The sequence below is a fragment of the Heterodontus francisci genome, chromosome 6 (assembly GCF_036365525.1).
Source record: "Heterodontus francisci isolate sHetFra1 chromosome 6, sHetFra1.hap1, whole genome shotgun sequence".
In the NCBI taxonomy this organism is placed as follows: domain Eukaryota; kingdom Metazoa; phylum Chordata; class Chondrichthyes; order Heterodontiformes; family Heterodontidae; genus Heterodontus; species Heterodontus francisci.
In genome coordinates, this window is record NC_090376.1 from 39,525,870 (window position 1) to 39,546,353 (window position 20,484).

The 20,484-nt window shown below is 44.4% G+C and overlaps 1 protein-coding gene across 5 annotated transcripts in view; it reads right to left on the bottom strand.

Annotated features, from left to right (window-relative positions):
- LOC137371258 (protein furry homolog) overlaps positions 1-20,484 on the bottom strand; it is a 532,970-nt gene that overhangs the window by 22,193 nt on the left and 490,293 nt on the right. For all 5 annotated transcript variants that reach the window (XM_068033517.1, XM_068033516.1, XM_068033514.1 and 2 more), the window contains 2 exons: positions 12,030-12,128; positions 7,771-7,854 (listed from right to left, as the gene is read on the bottom strand). In XM_068033517.1, coding sequence (XP_067889618.1) covers positions 7,771-7,854; positions 12,030-12,128 — 183 coding nt within the window. The remainder of the gene's footprint in view (positions 1-7,770; positions 7,855-12,029; positions 12,129-20,484) is intronic.

The window sequence follows — 20,484 nt, forward strand, 5'->3', positions numbered from 1 at the left end:
TGCTGAAGTTATGATAGTCAACCAGGAAAACCGCTGCAGAAATTCAGCCCCTTATAATTTGGTTATGTAACCTGTAAATAAATCATGCTTTGAATTTTTCATTCTAGAATGCTAAATAAGAAGAAAAAATCCTTCTACATTTTATAATTTTGGAATAACATTTTTAAGAACAGGACTAATCATAAGCAATCAATAACTGAATTATTTAAAAACAGAATAAATTATATTTTTGCAAGAACATGGCTGGAATTTTGTCATAAGGCCCAAAATAAACAACACTAGATCCCGATGTCGGGACCAGAAGCGAGTGCCGTTGCCATGAGGGTGGTGGGGGGGGGGCCAGCTGTGGGCTAATGTTTCATATTCCATTGGAACCAGCCAGTTAACTACTGGCAGACGGATGAGCAGTCCACTGAAGTGGCGTGGGCACCATATTTAAAAGGCAGCCAGCAGTAAGTTAAGTGACAGCATCCCCAGAGAGGAGAGAGGGAGCCCTGGAAACCGAGGGGAGGAGGAGACTGGCCCAGCAGACGAAACAAACCTGGATGGAGATTGCAGAGGAGGTCAGCAGCCATGGGGCCGTCCCTCACATGTGGCTACAGTGCCGTAAGAGGATCAATTGCCTCATGCGTTCTGGCAAGGTGAGAGCAGCACACAATGTTAAGCTTACAGCCTTATATGTGTCAACAGATGAATGTGAAATTGGTAGATGGGCATGCACCCCCAGTCATTGGTAATGCCCAGGAAGCAGCAATGCCTATCAGAGGTATGTCAGCCTCTCTGTGGAGGGCCCCAGTCAATCAGAGTTGACCCCTACACTGCCAGTACTGAGTGACCATATGCAGGAGGTATCCCTGTGGAGCCATAAATACAGTCAGGCTGCCACTAGCATAGGCATTGTGCGGGTTCTTGACGGGCAACTCATAATGGACACCAATGTGCTTGCAGGAGATGAGAGTTCACAATGCGAGGGAGAAAGCCAAGACAGGTGGAAGCATCCCATTCTTTGCCATCCAGGCTGATGGAGGAAGAGGCGAAATTGGAGGCTTGGAAACGAGCAGGTCCATAGCTGATGGTGAGATGGGAACGGAGCCCTAAGAGAGTGAGTGGCCTGATGGATGGGCACAAGAGACCCTCTGGCGAACATGTAATGTAGAGCCCATTTAAAAAAAAACATTTCTCGTGGGATGTGGGCAGCACTGGCAAGGCCAACGTTTGTTGCCCATCCCTCATTGCCCTTGAGAAGGTGGTGGTGAGCTGCCTTCTTGAACTACTGCAACCCACCTGATCTGATAGCCATTACAGAGACATGGCTGCAGGATGACGAGGATTGGGTCCTGAATATTGAGGGGTATATGACATTCAAGAACAGGAAGCTAGGTAAAGGTGGAGGGGTAGTATTCTTGATCAAGGAGAGCATTGGTGCAATAGTTAGAGATGACCTTGGTTCAGGAGATCAGGATGTAGAATTGGTTTGGGTGGAGATGAGGAATAATAGGGGAAAGAAGTGGGAGTGGTCTACAGGCCCCCGAACAGTAACCACAATGTAGGACGAAGTATACAAGAAGAAATATTGGGTGCTTGTGATAAAGGGACGGCAGAAATCATGGGTGATTTTAATCTACATATAAACTGGAAAAATCAGATTGGTAACAGTAGCCTAGATGAGGAGTTCATAGAATGCTTTCAAGATAGTTTCTTAGAGCAGCATATTCTGCAACCAACCAGAGAGCAGGTTATATTAGACTTGGTATTGTGTAATGTGACAGGATCAATTAATGACCTCAGAGTAAAGGCACTCTAGGTAGCAGCGACCACAATATGATTGATATAAATTCAAACTGGATGTAAAATTCAATGACTTAGATGAGGGGAGCGATGGCATGGTAGCTAAATTTGCAGATGACACGAAGATGGGCAGGAAAGTATATGGTGAAGAGGGCATAAGGAAGTTGCAGACTGATATAGATAGGTTGAGTGAGTGGGCACAAATTTGGCAAATGGAGTATCAAGTGGGAAAATGTGAAGTTGGTCACTTTGGCAGGAAGAATAAAAAAGCAGAGTATTTCTTAAATGGGGAATGCAGAATTCAGAGGTGCAGAGGGATCTAGGTGTTCTAATGTATGAGTAACTAAAGCTTAGTATACAGGTACAGCAAGTAATAAAAGGGTAACAGAATGCTATCCTTTATTACGAGAGGAATTGAAAATAAAGTAAGGATGTCATGCTTCAGTTATACAGGGCATTGATGAGACCACATCTTGAACGATGTGTGCAGTTTTAGTCTCCTTATTTAAGGAAGGATGTAAGGAGGTTGGAGGCGGTTCAGAGGAGGTTTACTAGATCGATACCTGGAATGTGTGGGTTGTCTTATGAGGAAAGGTTGGACAGTCTGAGCTTGTTTTCACTGGAGTTTAGAAGAGTGAGGGGAGACTTGATTGAAGTTTATAAGATCCTGAATGATCTTGACAAGGTGGATGTGGAAAGGGTGTTTCCTCTTGTGGGGGAGTCCAGAACTAAGGGGCACAGTTTCAAAATGAGGGGTCGCCCTTTTAGGACAGAGATGAGGCGAAATTTTTTCTCGCAGAGGGTTGTGCAACTTTGGAACTCTGCCTCAGAAGGTGGTGGAGGCGGGGTCATTGAATAATTTTAAGGCGGAGGTAGATAGATTGTTGTTAGGCAAGGGAATCAAAGGTTATCGGGGTAGATGGGAGTGTGGAATTCGAGACACAAACAGATCAGCCACGATCTTACTGAATGGCGGAGCAGGCTAGAGTGTTCAAATGTCCTAATTCTGCTCCTAATTCGTATGTTCGTATCTGATGTGGGTGTACCCACAGTGCTGTTAGGGAGGGAGTTCCAGGATTTTGATCCAGCAGTGAAGGAACAGCGATATAGTTCCAAGTCAGGATGGTGTATGGCTTAGAGGAGAACTTGCAGGTGGTTGTGTTCTCATGTATCTGCTGTCCTTGTCCTTCTAGATGGAAGAAGTCAAGGGTTTGGAAGGTGCTGCCGAAGGAGGTGTGGCGAGTTGCTGCAGTGCATCTTGTATATGGTACACACTGCTGCCACTGTGTGGTGGTGGAGGGAGTGAACGTTTAAGGTGGTGGATGGGGTGCTGATCAAGCTTTGTCCTGGATGGTGTCGAGCTTCCCGATTGTTTTTGCAGTTGCACTCATCCAGGCAAGTGGAGAGTATTCCAGCACACTTCGGTCTTGTGCCTTGTAGATGGTGGACAGGCTTTGGGGAGACAGAAGGTGGGTTACTCACCACAGAATTACCAGTCTCTGACCTGCTGTTGTGGCCACAGCATTTACGTGGCTGCAACAGTTCAGTTTCTGGTCAATGGTAACTCCCAGGATTTTGATAGTGGGTAATCCAATGATGGTAATGCTGTTGAATGTCTAGTGGAAATGGTTAGATTCTCTCTAAATGGAGATTGTCATTGGCATTTGTGTGGAGTGCATATTACTTGCCACTTATCCGCCCAAGCCTAAATGCTGTCTGGGTCTTGCTGCATATGGACACTGGCTGCTTCAGTATCTGAGGAGTTGCAAATGGTACTGAACATTGTACAATCATCTGTGAACATCCCCACTTCTGACCTTATGATGGAGTCATAAGTCATTGATGAAGCAGCTGAAGATGGTTGGGCCTCGGACACGACCCTGAAGAACTCATGCAGCAATGTCCTGGAGCTGAGACGATTGGCATCCAACAACCACAACCATCTTCATGTTTGCTAGGTATGACTCCAACCAAGGGAGTGTTTTCCCCTTGTTTCCCATTAACTTCAGTTTGGCTAGGGCTCCTTGATGCCACACTAGGTCAAATGCTGCCTTGATGTCCAGGGCAATGACTCTCACCTCACCTCTTTATCTTAATCTCTATTTCTTTTGTCATCGAGGGATCTCTGGATTTGTTTACCTTATTTTTCCCCTTCGAGGGAACATACCTTGACTGTGCCCAAACTATCTCTTCTTTGAAGGTAGCCTACTGTTCAGCTACTGTTTTTCCTGCCAACATTTGACTCCAATTTATTTGTCCCAGAGCCATTCTTAGCCCATTGAAGTTGGCTTTCCCCAGTTAATTATTCTTACTCTGGATTTTTCTTTGTCCTTTTCCATAGTCAACCTTAACCTTATGATACAATGATCACTGTCCCCTAAATGTTCTCCTACTGACACTTGATCCACTTGTTCCACCTCATTCCCAAGAACCAGGTGTAGCAGTGCCTCCTTTCTTGTTGGACTAGAAACATACTGCTGGAGAAAGTTTTCCTGAACACACTCTAGGAACTTTTTCCCCTCACTGCCCTTTACACTACTACTATCCCAGTCTATGTTTGGATAATGTCCCCCATTATAACTACCCTATAATTTAACAACTCTCTAATTTCCTTTTAAATGTTTCAAATGTTTGTGTTTCAAATTAAATCTGGAATGATGCAACACAAGAGGAATCCTTTAATTTTTGACAGACTGCTGGGCCTTTAAAAGTGCTCTGGCTTCCGCAAAAGGGTGTAGGGTGTGATGAGAAGGACCACACGGAGTGAGGTCAATGCATTCCCCATGCCACTGTCTACTGAATTTACGGGTTCACGTAAATGGTAAGAGCAATCCAGGAAACAGCAACAGAGCTGCAGAAGGCTGTAGTTTCATTGATTCTTATTCACAGATCCATTCAATCCATCCGAAATGTGCCTGTATTAGCGTGTTACGAGCCTCCCTTGCGCAGATCTCATTCAGCCTTGCCTGATGTGCCTCGGGGTCTTCATCCTGTTGGGCCTGGTTGGCATCCCGCTCCATATCCTTATCTTTGAAAGAGACATCATGCTTCAGGATGTCCTCATTGTTCAAAGCTTCTCCCCTCTATAGCGCCAGGTTGTGTAGAGCACAGCACACCACCACGATGCGAGAGAACCTTGCTGGGGCATACTGAAGGGCTCCACTGGATCTATCCAGGCATCTGAAATGCATCTTTAGAAGCCCTACGGCCTGCTCACAGGTCGCTCAGTCCCGTGGCAGTTGTTGTATCTCTCCTCTGCATCTGTGCTTTGGTTCCGTACAGACATCATGTCTTCAGTGGGTAGTCCTCGTCAGCCAGTATGCATCCTCGAAAGTGTGCAGAGTGGCTTGGAAAGGTCAGGCACCTGGGACTGCCTTAGTATGCAGGTGTCATGGGAGCTTCCTGGGAACCTTGCACAGAGCTGAAGGATCATTTGCGGTGGTCGCTGACCAGTTGTACATTAAGTGAGTGCTTCTGGTTGATGAAGGCTGCTGCTACTCTGCGGGAGCTTTGATGACCATATGCATGCAGTCGATGACACCCTGCACCTGAGGGAATCCAGCAATGGCCTCTAATTGTATAGCCCTCTCAGCCTGACTGTCTGGATCGATGTGAAAGCGCACGCATTAGCTGGCCCTCTTGAACTTTGGTGACCATCTTGATGCAATGAGGAGCCGCAGACTGGGATATCCCATAGGTATCTCCAGAAGGCCCTTGGAATGAGGTGCTGAACTTCAATGCCATGCTGACCTTCAGCACCACAAGTATTGGGTTCCCACCACTTCCCATAGGGCTCAGCTCATCCTCCATCATGACACACAGCTTGGTGACTGCCTCTCTGGACAGTTGCAGTCTATGGTGACACTGCCACTCCAACATTTACAGGAAGTTGACGCCTCTGACGGTAGACTCGCTCTAGTGGGCAACCGCTTCTGTGAACAAGTCGCTGGTTGTAAGCCCCTCTGCACCCTTCTAGTCCATGTCCCCTTCCAGGTTCATGCTCTTGCTGTTCCTCTGGGTGCTTCCGCCCCGCTGCCTGTACCTCCTTCCCTCTCTAATGCTCCTCCTCACTGGATGCCTCAAAACATGAGTGAATGAGTCCCATGACAAATAGCTGCATTCAGGGCCTCCCACCTTGCTCTGCATATACAAGTGCCAAGTCCAAGAGGGCACTCAAGTGATATGCCACTGCTGCACTAGGCATGTTTGTACCTGCTCCAGATCACTACTTCTGCTGCCCACTCTGTCCCACCCTCTCTGCCAAGCCATGCTACTATTCGCAATAGTTGCCAACTGGAGCTAACACTGACATCTCACTAATCCATTATCTTGTTATAGCTGTCGAGGCTCTGAAGCTCTGTTATTCCTGTGGACTTGTAAATTAGAATACCCAAATAATATAGCAGTTAATTGCCCACTGCATTCCAGTGCAACCTCTTCCCGCCAGCTCGGCCGCCTTTGGTAATATCTGTTTGTGATGTAAAGATATCAGGCATCCCTCCCAAAGCCTTTCACTGCATATTAGCACTCCTTCCGCCTCCCAGACCACCTCCAATGGGCTAGTAAAATCTAACCCTCTGTTTAATAGTGCATGTAAAATTTTGTAAACCTCAAGAATCTGGAACCAGGTAAAATGGGTGCAACAAAGCCCAATTTTGGGGGACCAATGTCCTGTGTCTCAAGGAAGCCTGAAAATTATTCGTGCCATTTTTTAGGGCCTTGAATATGCTAATGAGGAGCTAAATGCCTATTCAAGGCCCCCCTCTGAAAAATTAACCTGCCTTGAGTAGTGCAGGTGCAGAGCGGCTCCACTCAAATTTTCTAGATGTGGTTGTGGCCGCCACCAGTAGAACAAGGTATCATCATTCAAATAGGTGGAGAAAGAACTCTGACATTTTCTGTGCATAGCTATAAGGGTTCCTCCTCAATCGAACTATTGTCATACGAACTAAACTGGAGGTTGTACAACTGAAGTATTGAGAAGAAATCAAGCTATGGACAGTACTAAAAACTGGGATAATTTTGAAGTAATTTAGATCTATCCTGTTAAGTACAAAGAATGTCATTAGTACTTAGGATGTATATATGTTAGTAAGCAAAATTTAACAACTTAACAGTTAGAAAATATTCAAGAATTGTAACTTACTGCAAGGGATTCCATTTGCTACACAGCAAGCATGTCACAGGAGCAAAAAGTCAAGAAAACAGAGTATAGAAGATCATTGTAAAACATGCATTAAAGTGCACAGTTCCATACAAGGCATAACTGTAGGAATAGTTATATTTGAAAGAAACGAGATTAAAACAACTGCCAACCAATGTGTTTTTTTTTCCCCAATTCAAAGTGATTTCAAATATATCCAGTAGATGGGCATATGCAATTATCTTTAGTTTGCATCTGAATTGATTAACTACCATATGTTCATGTCAAAATAGACAATCAATTCTAGATTTTATGAAGGATTATTTAGTACATGAGTTATACAACAAAGTAACTACAGTCAGGAAGTTATTAAGTGACAATAACATCTGAATGCTTAATGTGCTCTCAGCTAATTTACTAGAGACCAGTGCATAGTGGAAAATTGATTTCAATGAACAGAAAATCGAAGGGAGTGGACCTGTGACTTCTGATATGTTAGCTTTGTGCAAGGCCGTGCCGGTGATCAGGGTATTGTAAATTTTACCCTATTATACAATTATATTATACAAGGTTTGATGGCCTTTAAATAATTAGGCTTACAATATATCACTTAAATAGAAAGAGAATGGGTACTCTATACACCAGGATTGACAATCCTTTCAGCCAGTGTATGCAATAAGGTAACAAATTCAAACTTGTTAAAATTGTAAGCAAATGCTGAGCTCACAAAAGCAAGATTTGACTGGTTCCCAAGTTTTAAGTTGCAATATAGAGATGTGATAAATTATATAAATGTCAAGTTTAAACATAATTTTATTAACAGGCAAAGGAGTTTTTACCTTTTCCTCTGAGTCCCCTGGCTGGTTTGTAATCACTGTATCTCCCTTAGTTCCAGGGAATGACGCTTTACAGTTTGCCAGCCACTATTTTCAAAGAAAGTGCAAATACTTAGTTCAAAATAATATAATTTCTTCTGTCATTTTACTTGCTTCAAAATAACATACTTTCTTCTGTCAAACATGCATCCTTATAAAATGCATACTAGAGCTAACAGAAACAATGCAATAATATATAAAAAACAGACTGGTAAGTCCCTATATTCCTCAGACTACAGGTAACAGGCACTTGTTTCTAGGGTGTTAAGCAAAGGAAAAAGGGCAAAGATCTGTCACACCAGGTCTGGTTCCTTTGTGCTTACTTCATACTTCCTGAGGAATCCCTGACATGGGTGTGAAACCCCTGCTTGAAACATAGATGTGGAGGAACTGTTTAAATCTTTTGTAAATTAAATTGGAGTGATGTCGTAATGGGCCTAATTTAAATATTACAATTATGCAAATGTGTGATTGTTTTTTTTTTCTTCTCCTCCAAAATCATGCCTCACTAAATAAGATGTGTTGAGGTTAGGGTTCAATTTTCTAATTTGTGCCACTGCCGGAGCCTAGTAAAAGTAGCCCTTATATACCTCTAACAGTGCTGTGGTCAGACCTTGGTTTGGTGCGTGAGCCATAGTTTAGTGAAGGAAAAATGCAAAAGTTACTTTTGACTCTCTTGATCTCTGCCGATTGTGAAGTTTGGGAACAGTAGCATAGTGGTTATGTTGCTGGACTAGTAATCCTGAGGCCTAGATCAATGCTCCAGAGTCTTGAGTTCAAATCCCACCATGTCAGCTGGGGAATTTAAATTCAATTAAATAAAGCTAGTATCAGTAATCATCTTCTTCTTTGGCCTCCTTGTCTCGAGAGACAATGGGTAAGCACCTGGAGGTGGTCAGTGGTTTGTGAAGCAGTGCCTGGAGTGGCTATAAAGGCCAATTCTAGAGTGACAGACTCTTCCACAGGCGCTGCAGATAAAATTGGTTGTTGGGGCTGTTACACAGTTATCAGTAATGGTGATGAAACTACTAGATTGTTGTTTAAAAAAAAAAATCTCTGCCTGTTTTTACTCCTCTCCACCAATGTGATAGTGATAGAATAGAGACATTTTCAGCTTTTAATTCTTAATGTTATCAAGGATGATTATTTCAGATTCTGGTGTCCACTGCAGCAAAATGCCTTAATCATCAGAAAACAATTTTTTGAACTGTAGCAATGTGATTGTTTTCCATTTCCATCATTGGTCATCTCCGAGGTCTCAAAACGAGACTGGCAATTAACAGTAAATTGAAAACAGTTTTGCGTGAGACTCCAAATTCACATATGGTATTGTTTACAGGTACCAGAGACTTTCACCTATCGATCTGGGCTGGATTCAAACCCAATTCCTGGACATGAAAAAACAGTGTGATAACTAAACCACCTTAAAGTATTTCTTTTTTCCGTAACATCTTCATTCTATATATTTATGAAGCTTAAATTTGTGTGAAGAATAGGTAATAAATCTAGATTATTCTTTCCTTACTATTCCTCATCTGAAAGCAGTGAGTTGTCTAGTGGCAACTCACCAAATAGACAATCTTTAATTCATAGCAATAGGTTATTTAACTATGGGGAACATCATGTCCAGTCTTACGCTCACCCAACAACCAGATAATCACAGACTTCCAGAGGTGGTTCATGGATAGTGATTAGGAACAGAAACTACACAATCGTCCCATGTTCTAGCCCAGGTATATGGGTCTAGAAATTGATTTAGACCCGTTTTCAGTCAAAGAATGTTCATAAAACGTGCTATAGAAGCTTGAGGCCTAATTTTATTTATTGTGGTAAATTGCCAGCAACTGTCATGCCTCCAAAGGCAGCAAATCAGATTGCTTTCCTCTCATTTAAATGTGTTCAATCTATGCAAAAGTAGGAATAGACATGATGTTAGGCAGTACTTTGTCTTCCAGAGTAGTGAGCTTCTGGAATGTATTGGCAGCTGGTGTGGTTGTGCTGACTCTGCATGGCTTCAAGAGGGAGCTAGACCAGTTCTTGACTGGGATAGGGATTGCATCATGGAAGGCAAGTGGATTAAAAGATAATGGACACATAGTCCATGTGATCTCCTGGACTAGTTTTGATCACCTGTGGGGGGTCAGAAAGGAATTTCCCAGATTTTTTTGCCTTATTGACCTTGGGGTTTTTTCCTGTTATTTTGCCTCTCTCAGAAGATTACATGCAAATGTAATGGGGAGGGCAAATAAAGCGAGGGAATACACAATAAACTGGAGGATATTGAGAGGGGTAAAGAAGTGAGACACCTTGGAGTGCATGTCCATAGATCCCTGAAGGTGGCAGGACAGGTAGATACAGTGGTGAAGAAGGCATATGGATTGCTTTCCTTTATTGGCCGAGGAATAGAGTACAAAAGCAGGGATGTGATGCTGGAACTGCATAAAATGCTGGTTAGGCCACAACTGCAGTATTGCGTACAGTTCTGGTCACCACATTACAGAACGAACATAATTGCTCTGGACAGAGTACAGAGGAGATTTACAAGAACGTAGCCAGGGCTTGAAAGTTGCAGCTGTGAGGAAAGATTGGATAGGCTAGGGTTGTTTTCCTTGGAACTGAGGAGGCTAAGGGGAGACTTAATTAAGGTGTGCAAAATTCTGAGGGGCATAGATAATGTGGACAGGAAGGACCTGTTTCCTCTGGTGGGAGGCCAGTTACCAGGGGACACAGATTTAAGGTGATTGGTAGAAGGATTAGAGGGGACATGAGGAAAAACTTTTTCACCCCGAGGGCGGTGGGTGTCTGGAATTCGCTGCAAGGAACAGTGGTGGAGGTAGAAACCCTCAATTCTCTTAAAAAGGAACCTGGACATGTACCTGAAGTGCTGTAACCTGCAAGGCTATGGACAAGATGCTGGAAGGTGGGATTAGATTAGGTGGCTAATTTTTTCAGCCAGCATGGACACAATGGGCTGAATGGCCTCCTTCTGTGCTGTAATTTTTCTGTGGTTCAATGACAGCAGGGAAGTGTCTGGTCATGACGTTTCAGCGATCTTGATTGTTGGGCAGGCTTCATGGACCAGGTAGTCTTTTTCTGCACATCACTTTTGTATGATAGTAATTTGGGCTGACTACCTCATCAGTAGCAGCCCTCAGCTCAGTCCTGGGACTGGGAGGGGAGGAAAACAGGAAGTAGGCTTGCGTGGACCAGCAGTGGCCTGCAGTACTGCAGTCGATCCAGGGGGAGCACTCCACTCCTAGCTCCACATGAATATAAGCAAGAAAAAAAATTAGGTTTTCATGGTGCCCGCCACCTGCAAGTCAGCTGTCCAGTTTCCAGAAGGGGCCCTTAAACAGACTTTTGGCCCCGTATGCAAGGACGTGAATGATTGTTTTTGGGCAGCCACCAGGGATGCGTGGAAAGTTGCCTTTACCAATACAGCAGTGCCTGTAAAGGAGCAGCAGAACAATTTAAACCCAGGAAATGTTTGCAATGTGGACCAATTTCTCCCCCTAGTCTAAATGTAGAACCCCAACTGCCACACCTACTGTAATTGGCTAGCTCAGCACAGACCAGGGGTCGAATCTGAGAGTCTCCTGGTTACTGCCACAACACGCACTGAACTATATCTACCCTGAATGCATTTTCAATAACAAGTTTATTTCTAAAATTATTAAAATTTAGTATGTTAATACAAAAAGAAGTGTTTCAATTTTAGGCATTGAATGTCCCCAGGCCATATATACTACAGTCAGATGCAGGACAAAATTCCTTTGATTCAATAATTTGTACAACTTCAACATTCTGTAACAGTGTAACATTTTTCCATTAACAATACCAGTCATTCTGTGGCCCCACTGAGTGAGATTTCCAAGTTAGTGCCAAATTGGATGCACTTCTGTGCTGAAGATCAATTAGGGGCCACATTGAAACTATCCAAACACATTTCATGTAGAACTCTTCCAGATAATTTGTGGGGTTTTTTTTTTTACATACTTTTATTACATATCATTCAAAGAGGTGTTGTTAGCAGGAATTTCTGGCTGCTGTGCCAGGTTAACAAACCCTATTTGGCAAAGAAGGGGGGAAGAAGAATTCAAAAAGAGAAAAGTACATTTGTAATTATAGTTATAGATAAAAAATGCCAGGAGTTTTAAATATCAGTGAACATTTAAAAATGCAATATCAGAGTATTCTTTGGTATGTTCTGAAAGATGACTAACCAATTGTGCAGCTTCTTTCTTGTTGTTATATGTGTCCAAATATTCCTGTAGTTCTAAGACATTGAACTTCAGCCTTTCGAGAAGCCCACAAGAAATCAACTGGAGGAAAGAGAGTTGCTATTATACACCATTTTGAACATACATACACTAATCATAAAAGTACAATATTTGTACTCACAAGATTTAAGTACGAACTTTTTTGCTGAAAGTATTAGGGTCCTGTGAATTTACTGCAGTAGAGTTAAAATGGGCCAGTTTTTCACTAGCTTTTTTACAAGAAAGGTTGAATCTCTATTTTTCTGAAAATAACCCGAGTAGGTCAGGGAGCGGGTAATTTTTGGGGAAGTATTGTGGGGTGTGAGATTGGAGACAGGTCATGTTTAATGCAGAGTGGGAATGCTTGAATATAAACCTGCAGACATCAGGATGAGAATTCTTGTTTACCACACTCACACTTATGGGCAGTGATAGCAAGGTCAAAATATGGGAAATGTGATTCTTAATAACACAAGCGTCAATACATTTATTTTAAAAATGTTTTTAAGAAATGTTTTAAACTGTGAAGCTGTGCAATTTTTGAAGCTTCCATCTGACTGTTAATTAAATTCCATAAGTTTTAAGGTACTTGTGGATAAGGATAAGAGTAGTCCTCGGGTGAAGGTGCTAAATTGGGGGAAGACTAATTATAACAATATTAGGCAGGAACTGAAGAATTTAGATTGGGGGCGGCTGTTCGAGGGTAAATCAACATCTGACATGTGGGAGTCTTTCAAATGTCAGTTGATTAGAAATCAGGACCAGCATGTTCCTGTGAGGAAGAAGGATAAGTTTGGCAAGTTTCGGGAACCTTGGATAACGCGGGATATTGTGAGCCTAGTCAAAAAGAAAAAGGAAGCATTCGTAAGGCCTGGAAGGCGAGGAACAGACGAATCCCTTGAGGAATATAAAGACAGTAGGAAGGAACTTAAGCAAGGAGTCAGGAGGGCTAAAAGGGGTCATGAAAAGTCATTGGCAAACAGGATTAAGGATAATCCCAAGGCTTTTTATACATGTATAAAGAGCAAGAGGGTAACTAGGGAAAGGGTTGGCCCACTCAAGGACAGAGAAGGGAATCTATGTGTGGAGCCAGAGGAAATGGGCGAGGTACTAAATGAGTACTTTGCATCAGTATTCACCAAAGAGAAGGACTTGGTGGATGATGAGCCTAGGGAAGGGAGTGTAGATAGTCTCAGTCATCTCATTATCAAAAAGGAGGTGGTGTTGGATGTCTTGCAAAGCATTAAGGTAGATATGTCCCCAGGGCCTGATGGGATCTACCCCAGAACACTAAGGGAGGCAAGGGAAGAAATTGCTGGGGCCTTGACAGAAATCTTTGCATCCTCATTGGCTATGGGTGAAGTCCCAGAGGACTGGAGAATAGCCAATGTTGTTCCTTTGTTTAAGAAGGGTGGCAAGGATAATCCAGGAAATTATAGGCCGGTGAGTTTTACGTCAGTGGTAGGGAAATTATTGGAGAGGATTCTTCGGGACAGGATTTACTCCCATTTGGAAACAAATGAACTTATTAGCAAGAGGCAGCATGGTTTTGTGAAGGGGAGGTCGTGTCTCACTAATTTGATTGAGTTTTTTGAGGAAGTGACAAAAATGATTGATGAAGGAAGGGCAGTGGATGTTATCTATATGGACTTCAGTAAAGCCTTTGACAAGGTCCCTCATGGCAGACTGGTACAAAAGGTGAAGTCACATGGGATCAGAGGGGAGCTGGCAAGATGGATACAGAACTGGCTCAGTCATAGAAGACAGAGGGTAGCAGTGGAAGGGTGCATTTCTGAATGGAGGGATGTGACTAGTGGTGTTCCACAGGGATCAGTGCTGGGACCTTTGCTGTTTGTAGTATATATAAATGATTTGGAGGAAAATGTAGCTGGTCTGATTAGTAAGTTTGCCGACGACACAAAGGTTGGTGGAGTTGCGGATAGTGATGAAGATTGTCAGAGGATACAGCAGGATATAGATCGGTTGGAGACTTGGGCGGAGAAATGGCAGATGGAGTTTAATCCGGACAAATGTGAGGGTAATGCATTTTGGAAGGTCTAAAGCAGGTGGGAAGTATACAGTAAATGGCAGAACCCTTAGGAGTATTGACAGGCAGAGAGATCTGGGTGTACAGGTCCACAATTCACTGAAAGTGGCAACGCAGGTGGATAAGGTAGTCAAGAAGGCAAACGGCATGCTTGCCTTCATCGGTCGGGGCATAGAGTAGAAAAATTGGCAAGTCATGCTACAGCTGTACAGAACTTTAGTTAGGCCACACTTAGAATATTGCGTGCAATTCTGGTTGCCACACTACCAGAAGGACGTGGAGGCTTTGGAGAGGGTACAGAAGAGGTTTACCAGTATGTTGCCTGGTCTGGAGGGCATTAGCTATGAGGAGAGGTTGGATAAACTCGGATTGTTTTCACTGGAACGACGGAGGTGGAGGGGCGACATGATAGAGGTTTACAAAGTTATGAGCGGCATGGACAGAGTGGATAGTCAGAAGCTTTTTCCCAGGGTGGAAGAGTCAGTTACTAGGGGACATAGGTTTAAGATGAGGGGCAAAGTTTAGAGGGGATGTGCGAGGCAAGTTCTTTACACAGAGGGTGGTGAGTGCCTGGAACTTGCTGCCGGGGGAGGTGGTGGAAGCAGGTATGATAGCGACGTTTAAGAGGCATCTTGACAAATATATGAATAGGATGGGAATAGAGGGGTACGGTCCCCGGCGGTGCAGAAGGTTTTAGTTTAGGCAGGCATCAAGATCGGCGCAGGCTTGGAGGGCCGAATGGCCTGTTCTTGTGCTCTACTGTTCTTTGTTCATGATCTGTGTCTAGCCAACCCTAACTATACTGTTCATTGGCTGGATGCATCGGCAGGGGGCCAGTATCATGGCTAGCATCACTTAAAGGTTGCCTGCACTGGTTAAAGCTAACCTTCATCTCTTGAAGGGGAGGGGGGTGTACTGTGGCTGGAGCAGGTGCTGAGAGTTGTGGTTGATGAGAATTTGACTTGGGAAAGAATTAGGAACGGCACAACAGTGGAGGGAGCGGTGTCCAAGGTTTTTGGACGCAACAAAGGAGGTCTTGGTGGAGGAGGTGCAAAGGAAGAGTGATGTTCTTTATCTGCAGTGGGGAAGGAAGCTCTCCAGACACATGGTCAAAAGGCAGTGGAAGTAGATAGCCAGGAATCAAGACCGAAGGTCCGGGATGCAGTGTCACAAGAAGTTCAATGACCTCACAAAGTGGTCAAAGTCAGTCAGTGAGTAGATCTTCAAATGCCATATCCTACCAACTGTACCATTAGCCCCATCTACTGCTCAAATCACCACACCCCCATCACTCACCTAACAACAATCCCTATCAATCAGGCCTTGCACCTAACATTCAGATGCTTTACCTCACATTTAGCACTGCTGCAAGCCTCAAACCCACAACTCACAACTTTCCATTTATTCAACCATGACAGCCACAACAGCCTAACAGTTTGAACACCACGCACTGCCCTACTGCCCCCTCTCTTTAAGGACACGGTGGTTCCCCACCAGAGGCGGCAGCAGTTAACCAGAGGGGGACTGGTGTGCCTGCAAGTCCTAGCCCTATAGAGATGTTGCTGGCCATTATTGGGATGCCCATTGCTGAGGCTGTGGCAAGCGACGGGACTGTAACCATCTAAGATGACAATATGCTCATACCTAATCCACCTTCTCACATCCGCTTCATCCCACAATCTCCTCCCCAAAGCACAAACCTACCCCTGTGCCTTTTCCTTTCAGATACCCATGATGTGCAACCTGGCCAGGCAATGAAGTTAACACCAAAGAGAGAGTAATGATAAAGACACACTGTCATTTAATTTCACATTGGCAGCCACCAACTCAGATTCTGTGCTTATCTTTGAGGATAAATTAGAGGCAGGATCTGCATATGGTTAGAAAACAGGAATGAGTGAGCTGCAGCAAGGATAGAATAGGTACCATCTCACCAGAGGGTGCGGTTGCACAAGTTTTATTGCAGAGACGGAGATGAGTGCTTCTCAGGCTGCTGCCATTAAGGCTATGGATTCCAATGTGAAAACGAACTTGTAGGGCGTCACAGCAGTCCAGCAATCTGTCCTCCAGCAGATGACTATGATTGCTGATTTGCTGTCCCGGGGGTTCAGCAGTGCCTCTGCATGGGGTACGAACCTGCTAGCCTCTCTCAGGAAGACAGCATTCGTCCTCCCACTCCTGCCACTCTGCCAGTGCCTGTGCGGTTGCCTGTCAGCCAGTCCATTGGGAAACCTGCCAGAGAATCTGCGGTCAATGTTTAGGAACATGGAGGTGTTAGGCACCAACTTGGCACATGGCTTTGCACTTGGAGCCCATCTTTTCCAGCGTGAAAGTGCTGGCCAATTCCATTTCACAGACTTGTGAACCCAACCATGATGCAACATCTGTTGAATGATGTCTCAGCTACCATTGCAACATAAGCAGCAACCACCCAATGTGGTCTTGCAGCAGTGGAAGCTCAGATTGAAGTCATGCAAGCTCAACATGCTGCCGCACAAGCTCAGACTGCTGCCATCAAAGCTACAGATACTGGTGTTCAAAGGGGCTTGCATTCCAGCAATTTGTCCTCCAACACACTACTAGGATTGCTAAGCACTGCCTTGGGTTATGGCAGTGGCATGATGGAGCACAAAATAGTTTTCCCCTCTCGGAATGGCAGCATGTGACCTCCTACAACTGTCACTCTGCCATTGCCTTTGCTGTTGCCAGCCCAGCTAGTCCAGACAGCTGCTGCCCATGCCGGGATGGTACAGTCTGAAGCTGGGCCTTCTAGACCTAGAGCTGCTCCCCTTATGAAACAATGGATGGCATACTTGGAGATGTTGCAAATATTGCCTGCTCTAGCTTAGGAGGAGCTAGACACTTAAATGTTCATGGCCACTGTCACCTTCAGAGGCACTGGCAATGCTGTCCTCATCCTGCACGGAGCTTGCAGTTGTGGCTGCAGCAGGTGGCAGATTTCAATGAGGATGTCCTTAGCAAAGCGGGGAAGTCTGAAGCACTTCTCGTCACTGAGATGGAGGTAAGAGAATTGGTCCTTGAAAATCCTGAGTGGATATGGCCTCCTGCTAAAAACAGTTCTCCCCCGACATGCACCTTTCAGCAGCTTGTCCTGCTCGATGTTGCCTCTGTTCATTCTCCCTGCCCTGCTGCAGGCCAAGGGGGATATATATTACTGCTTCCATGTCTAAAAGTAAGTGGTTTGTGCAGAATCCTTGAAGTTAGGTCCAAGTTCTACATCACATGCCACACCACTCCCTGAAGACTTCAGCAACTTTAAACAACTCTGGAAACCACCAAAGATTTCTAGAGTAATAATAGTAGGGAATTTCAACTTCCCCAATATTAACTGCGATAGTCTTAGTGCAAAAGATTTAAAGGGGGTGGAATTCTTAAAGTGCATCCAGGAGAGCTTTTTGAACCAGCACGTAGAAAGTCCTACAAGAGAAGGGGCAGTACTGGACCTAATCTTGGGGAATGAAGTCGGACAAGTGGTAGACGTGGGGCAGCATTTCGAGGATAGTGACCACAACTCTAAGATTTAAGGTAGTTATGGAAAAGGACAAAGATGGACCGGAAATAAAGGTACCGAATTGGGGGAAGGACGATTTCAATATGACAGAACAGGATCTGGCCAAAGTGGACTGGGAGCAGCTACTTGTCATAAAGTCTACATCAGACCAGTGGGAGTCATTCAAAAAGGAAATAGTGAGAGTTCAGGGCCAACATGTTCCCGTAAAGGTGAAGGGTAGGACCAACAAGTCCAGGGGAACCCTGGATGTCAAGGGATATAGAGGATTGGATAAGGAAAAAAAGGAGGCTTATGGCAGATTCAGAGGGCTGAAAACAGCGGAGACACTCGAGGAGTATAGAACGTGTGGGGGGGGTGGGGGGGGTAGTTAAAAAATTAATTAGGAGACCGAAGGGGGGCATGAAAAAACACTGGCGGGCAAGATAAAAGGAAAATCCCAAGGCTTTTTATAAGTATATTAAGGGCAAGTGGATAACCAGGGAAAGAATGGGGCCCATTAGGGACCAAAGTGGCAATCTGTGTGTGGAGCCGGAGGACATACGTGAGGTTTTAAATGATTACTTTTCATCTGTGTTCACCATGGAGAAGGACGATGTAGGTGTAGAGATCAGAGAGGGGGATTGTGATATACTTGAATAAATTAGCATTGAAAGGGAGGAGGTATTAACGGTTTTAGTGGGCTTAAAAGTGGATAAATCCCCAGGCCCAGATGAGATGTATCCCAGGCTGCTATGTGAGGCAAAGGAGGAGATAGCAGTGGCTCTGACACAAATTTTCAAATCCTCTCTGGCCACAGGAGAGGTGCCAGAGGACTAGAGGACAGCAAATGTGGTACCATTATTCAAGAAGGATAGTAGTGATAAACCAGGTAATTACAGGCCAGTGAGTCGAACATCAGTGGTAAGGAAACTATTGGAAAAAATTCTGAGGGACAGGAATAATCTCCAATTGGAGAGGCAGGGATTAATCAGGGACAGTCAGCATGGCTTTGTCAGGGGAAGATCATGTCTAACAAATTTGATTGAATTTTTCGAGGAGTTGATTAGTGTGTAGATGAGGGTAAAGCAGTTGAAGAAGTCTACATGGACTTCAGAAAGGCTTTTGATAAGGTCCCGCATGGGTAGGTAAGAGCCCATGGGATCCAAGGCAATTTGACAAATTGGATCCAAAAGTGGCTTAGTGGCAGGAGGCAGAGGGTGATGGTCGAGGGTTGCTTTTGTGATTGGACCAGTGGTGTACCACAGGGATCAGTGCTGGGACCCTTGCTGTTTGTAGTGTACATTAATGATTTAGATGTGAATATAGCAGGTATGATCAGTAAGTTTGCAGATGACACAAAAATTGGTGGTGTTGTAAATAGTGAGGAGGAAAGCCTTGGATTACAGGATGAGATAGATGGGCTGGTAAGATGGGCAGAGCAGTGGTTAATGGAATTTAATGCTGAGAAGTGTGAGATGATGCATTTTGGGAGGACTAACAAGGCAAGGGCATATACAATGGATGGTAGGACCCTAGGAAGTACAGAAGGTCAGAGGGACCTTGGTGTACTTGTCCATAGATCACTGAAGGCAGCAGCACAGGTAGATAAAGGCGGTTAGGAAGGCATATGGGATACTTACCTTTATTAGCCGAGGCACAGAATATAAGAGCAGGGAGGTTATGATGGAGCTGTATAAAATGCTAGTTAGGCGACAGCTGGAGAACTGTGTACAGTTCTCGTCGCCATACCAAAGGAAGGATGTGATTGCACTGGAGAGGTTGTAGAGGAGATTCACCAGGATGTTGCCTGGGCTGGAGCATTTCAGCTATGAAGAGAGACTGGATAGGCTAGGGTTATTTCCCTTAGAGCAGAGAAGGCTGAGGGGGGACCTGATTGAGGTATACAAAATTATGAGGGCCATTGATAGGTTAGATAGGAAGAAACCTTTTCCCTTAGCGGAGGGGTCAATAACCAGGGGGCATAGATTTAAGGTAAGGGGCAGGAGGTTTAGAGGAAAAACTTTTTCCACCTAGAGGGTGGTTGGAATCTGGAACACACTGCCTGAAGGGGTGTTTGAGGCAGGACCCCTCACAACATTTAATAAGTATTTAGATGAGCACTTGAAATGCCATCGCATACAAGGCTATGGGCCAAGTGCTAGGAAATGGGATTAGAATAGATAGGTGCTTGATGGCTGGCACGGACACGATGGGCCGAAGGATCTGTTTCTGTGCTGTATAACTCCATGACTCTAATTGTAGCAAGAACCAGTTCAAATGATCCCTTTAAATAGTGCTGGTGGGGGATCCTTCCTGATGCTGAATGCATTTTCAGCTGTACGAGTTTAAGAGATAGCATTAGCTGGTGCACTGAGCTCCAAAATGTCAGTGCTGGCACTTCATGACATCACAATTTACCTACACTGCAGACTTCTGGTAGATGCTACCTGTGCTAAAATGGCATCTAGTGCGGCTAGCACCAGAATTGTTTCTGTGCGCCATACCACCATTTTAGAGGCAAAAAGGCACTGAAAAACCAAGCATCACGGAGCCACATTTCATGGCCATTATCCCTACTTAACACCATTTTGGGAATACCATCACCACAAGGTCTGGAGCAGATGAAGATAACTGAGGATGAACAATGAATATGGTTCTGTAAGCATTGCCTGCACTTTGAGAACAATTCAAAAGGAAGGTTTAAACTGTATTCTGGCCAAATCAAAGCTCATTATCTGTCTGAGGAATGCTTCCAAGGAGTCTCCATGAGATCCATTGTTGTCGTTGCAAAATGTAACTGCATCATAAATGCATTTTTGAAGGTTTTCTTCAATAATTCCAGCTAAATCCTGAACAGTAAA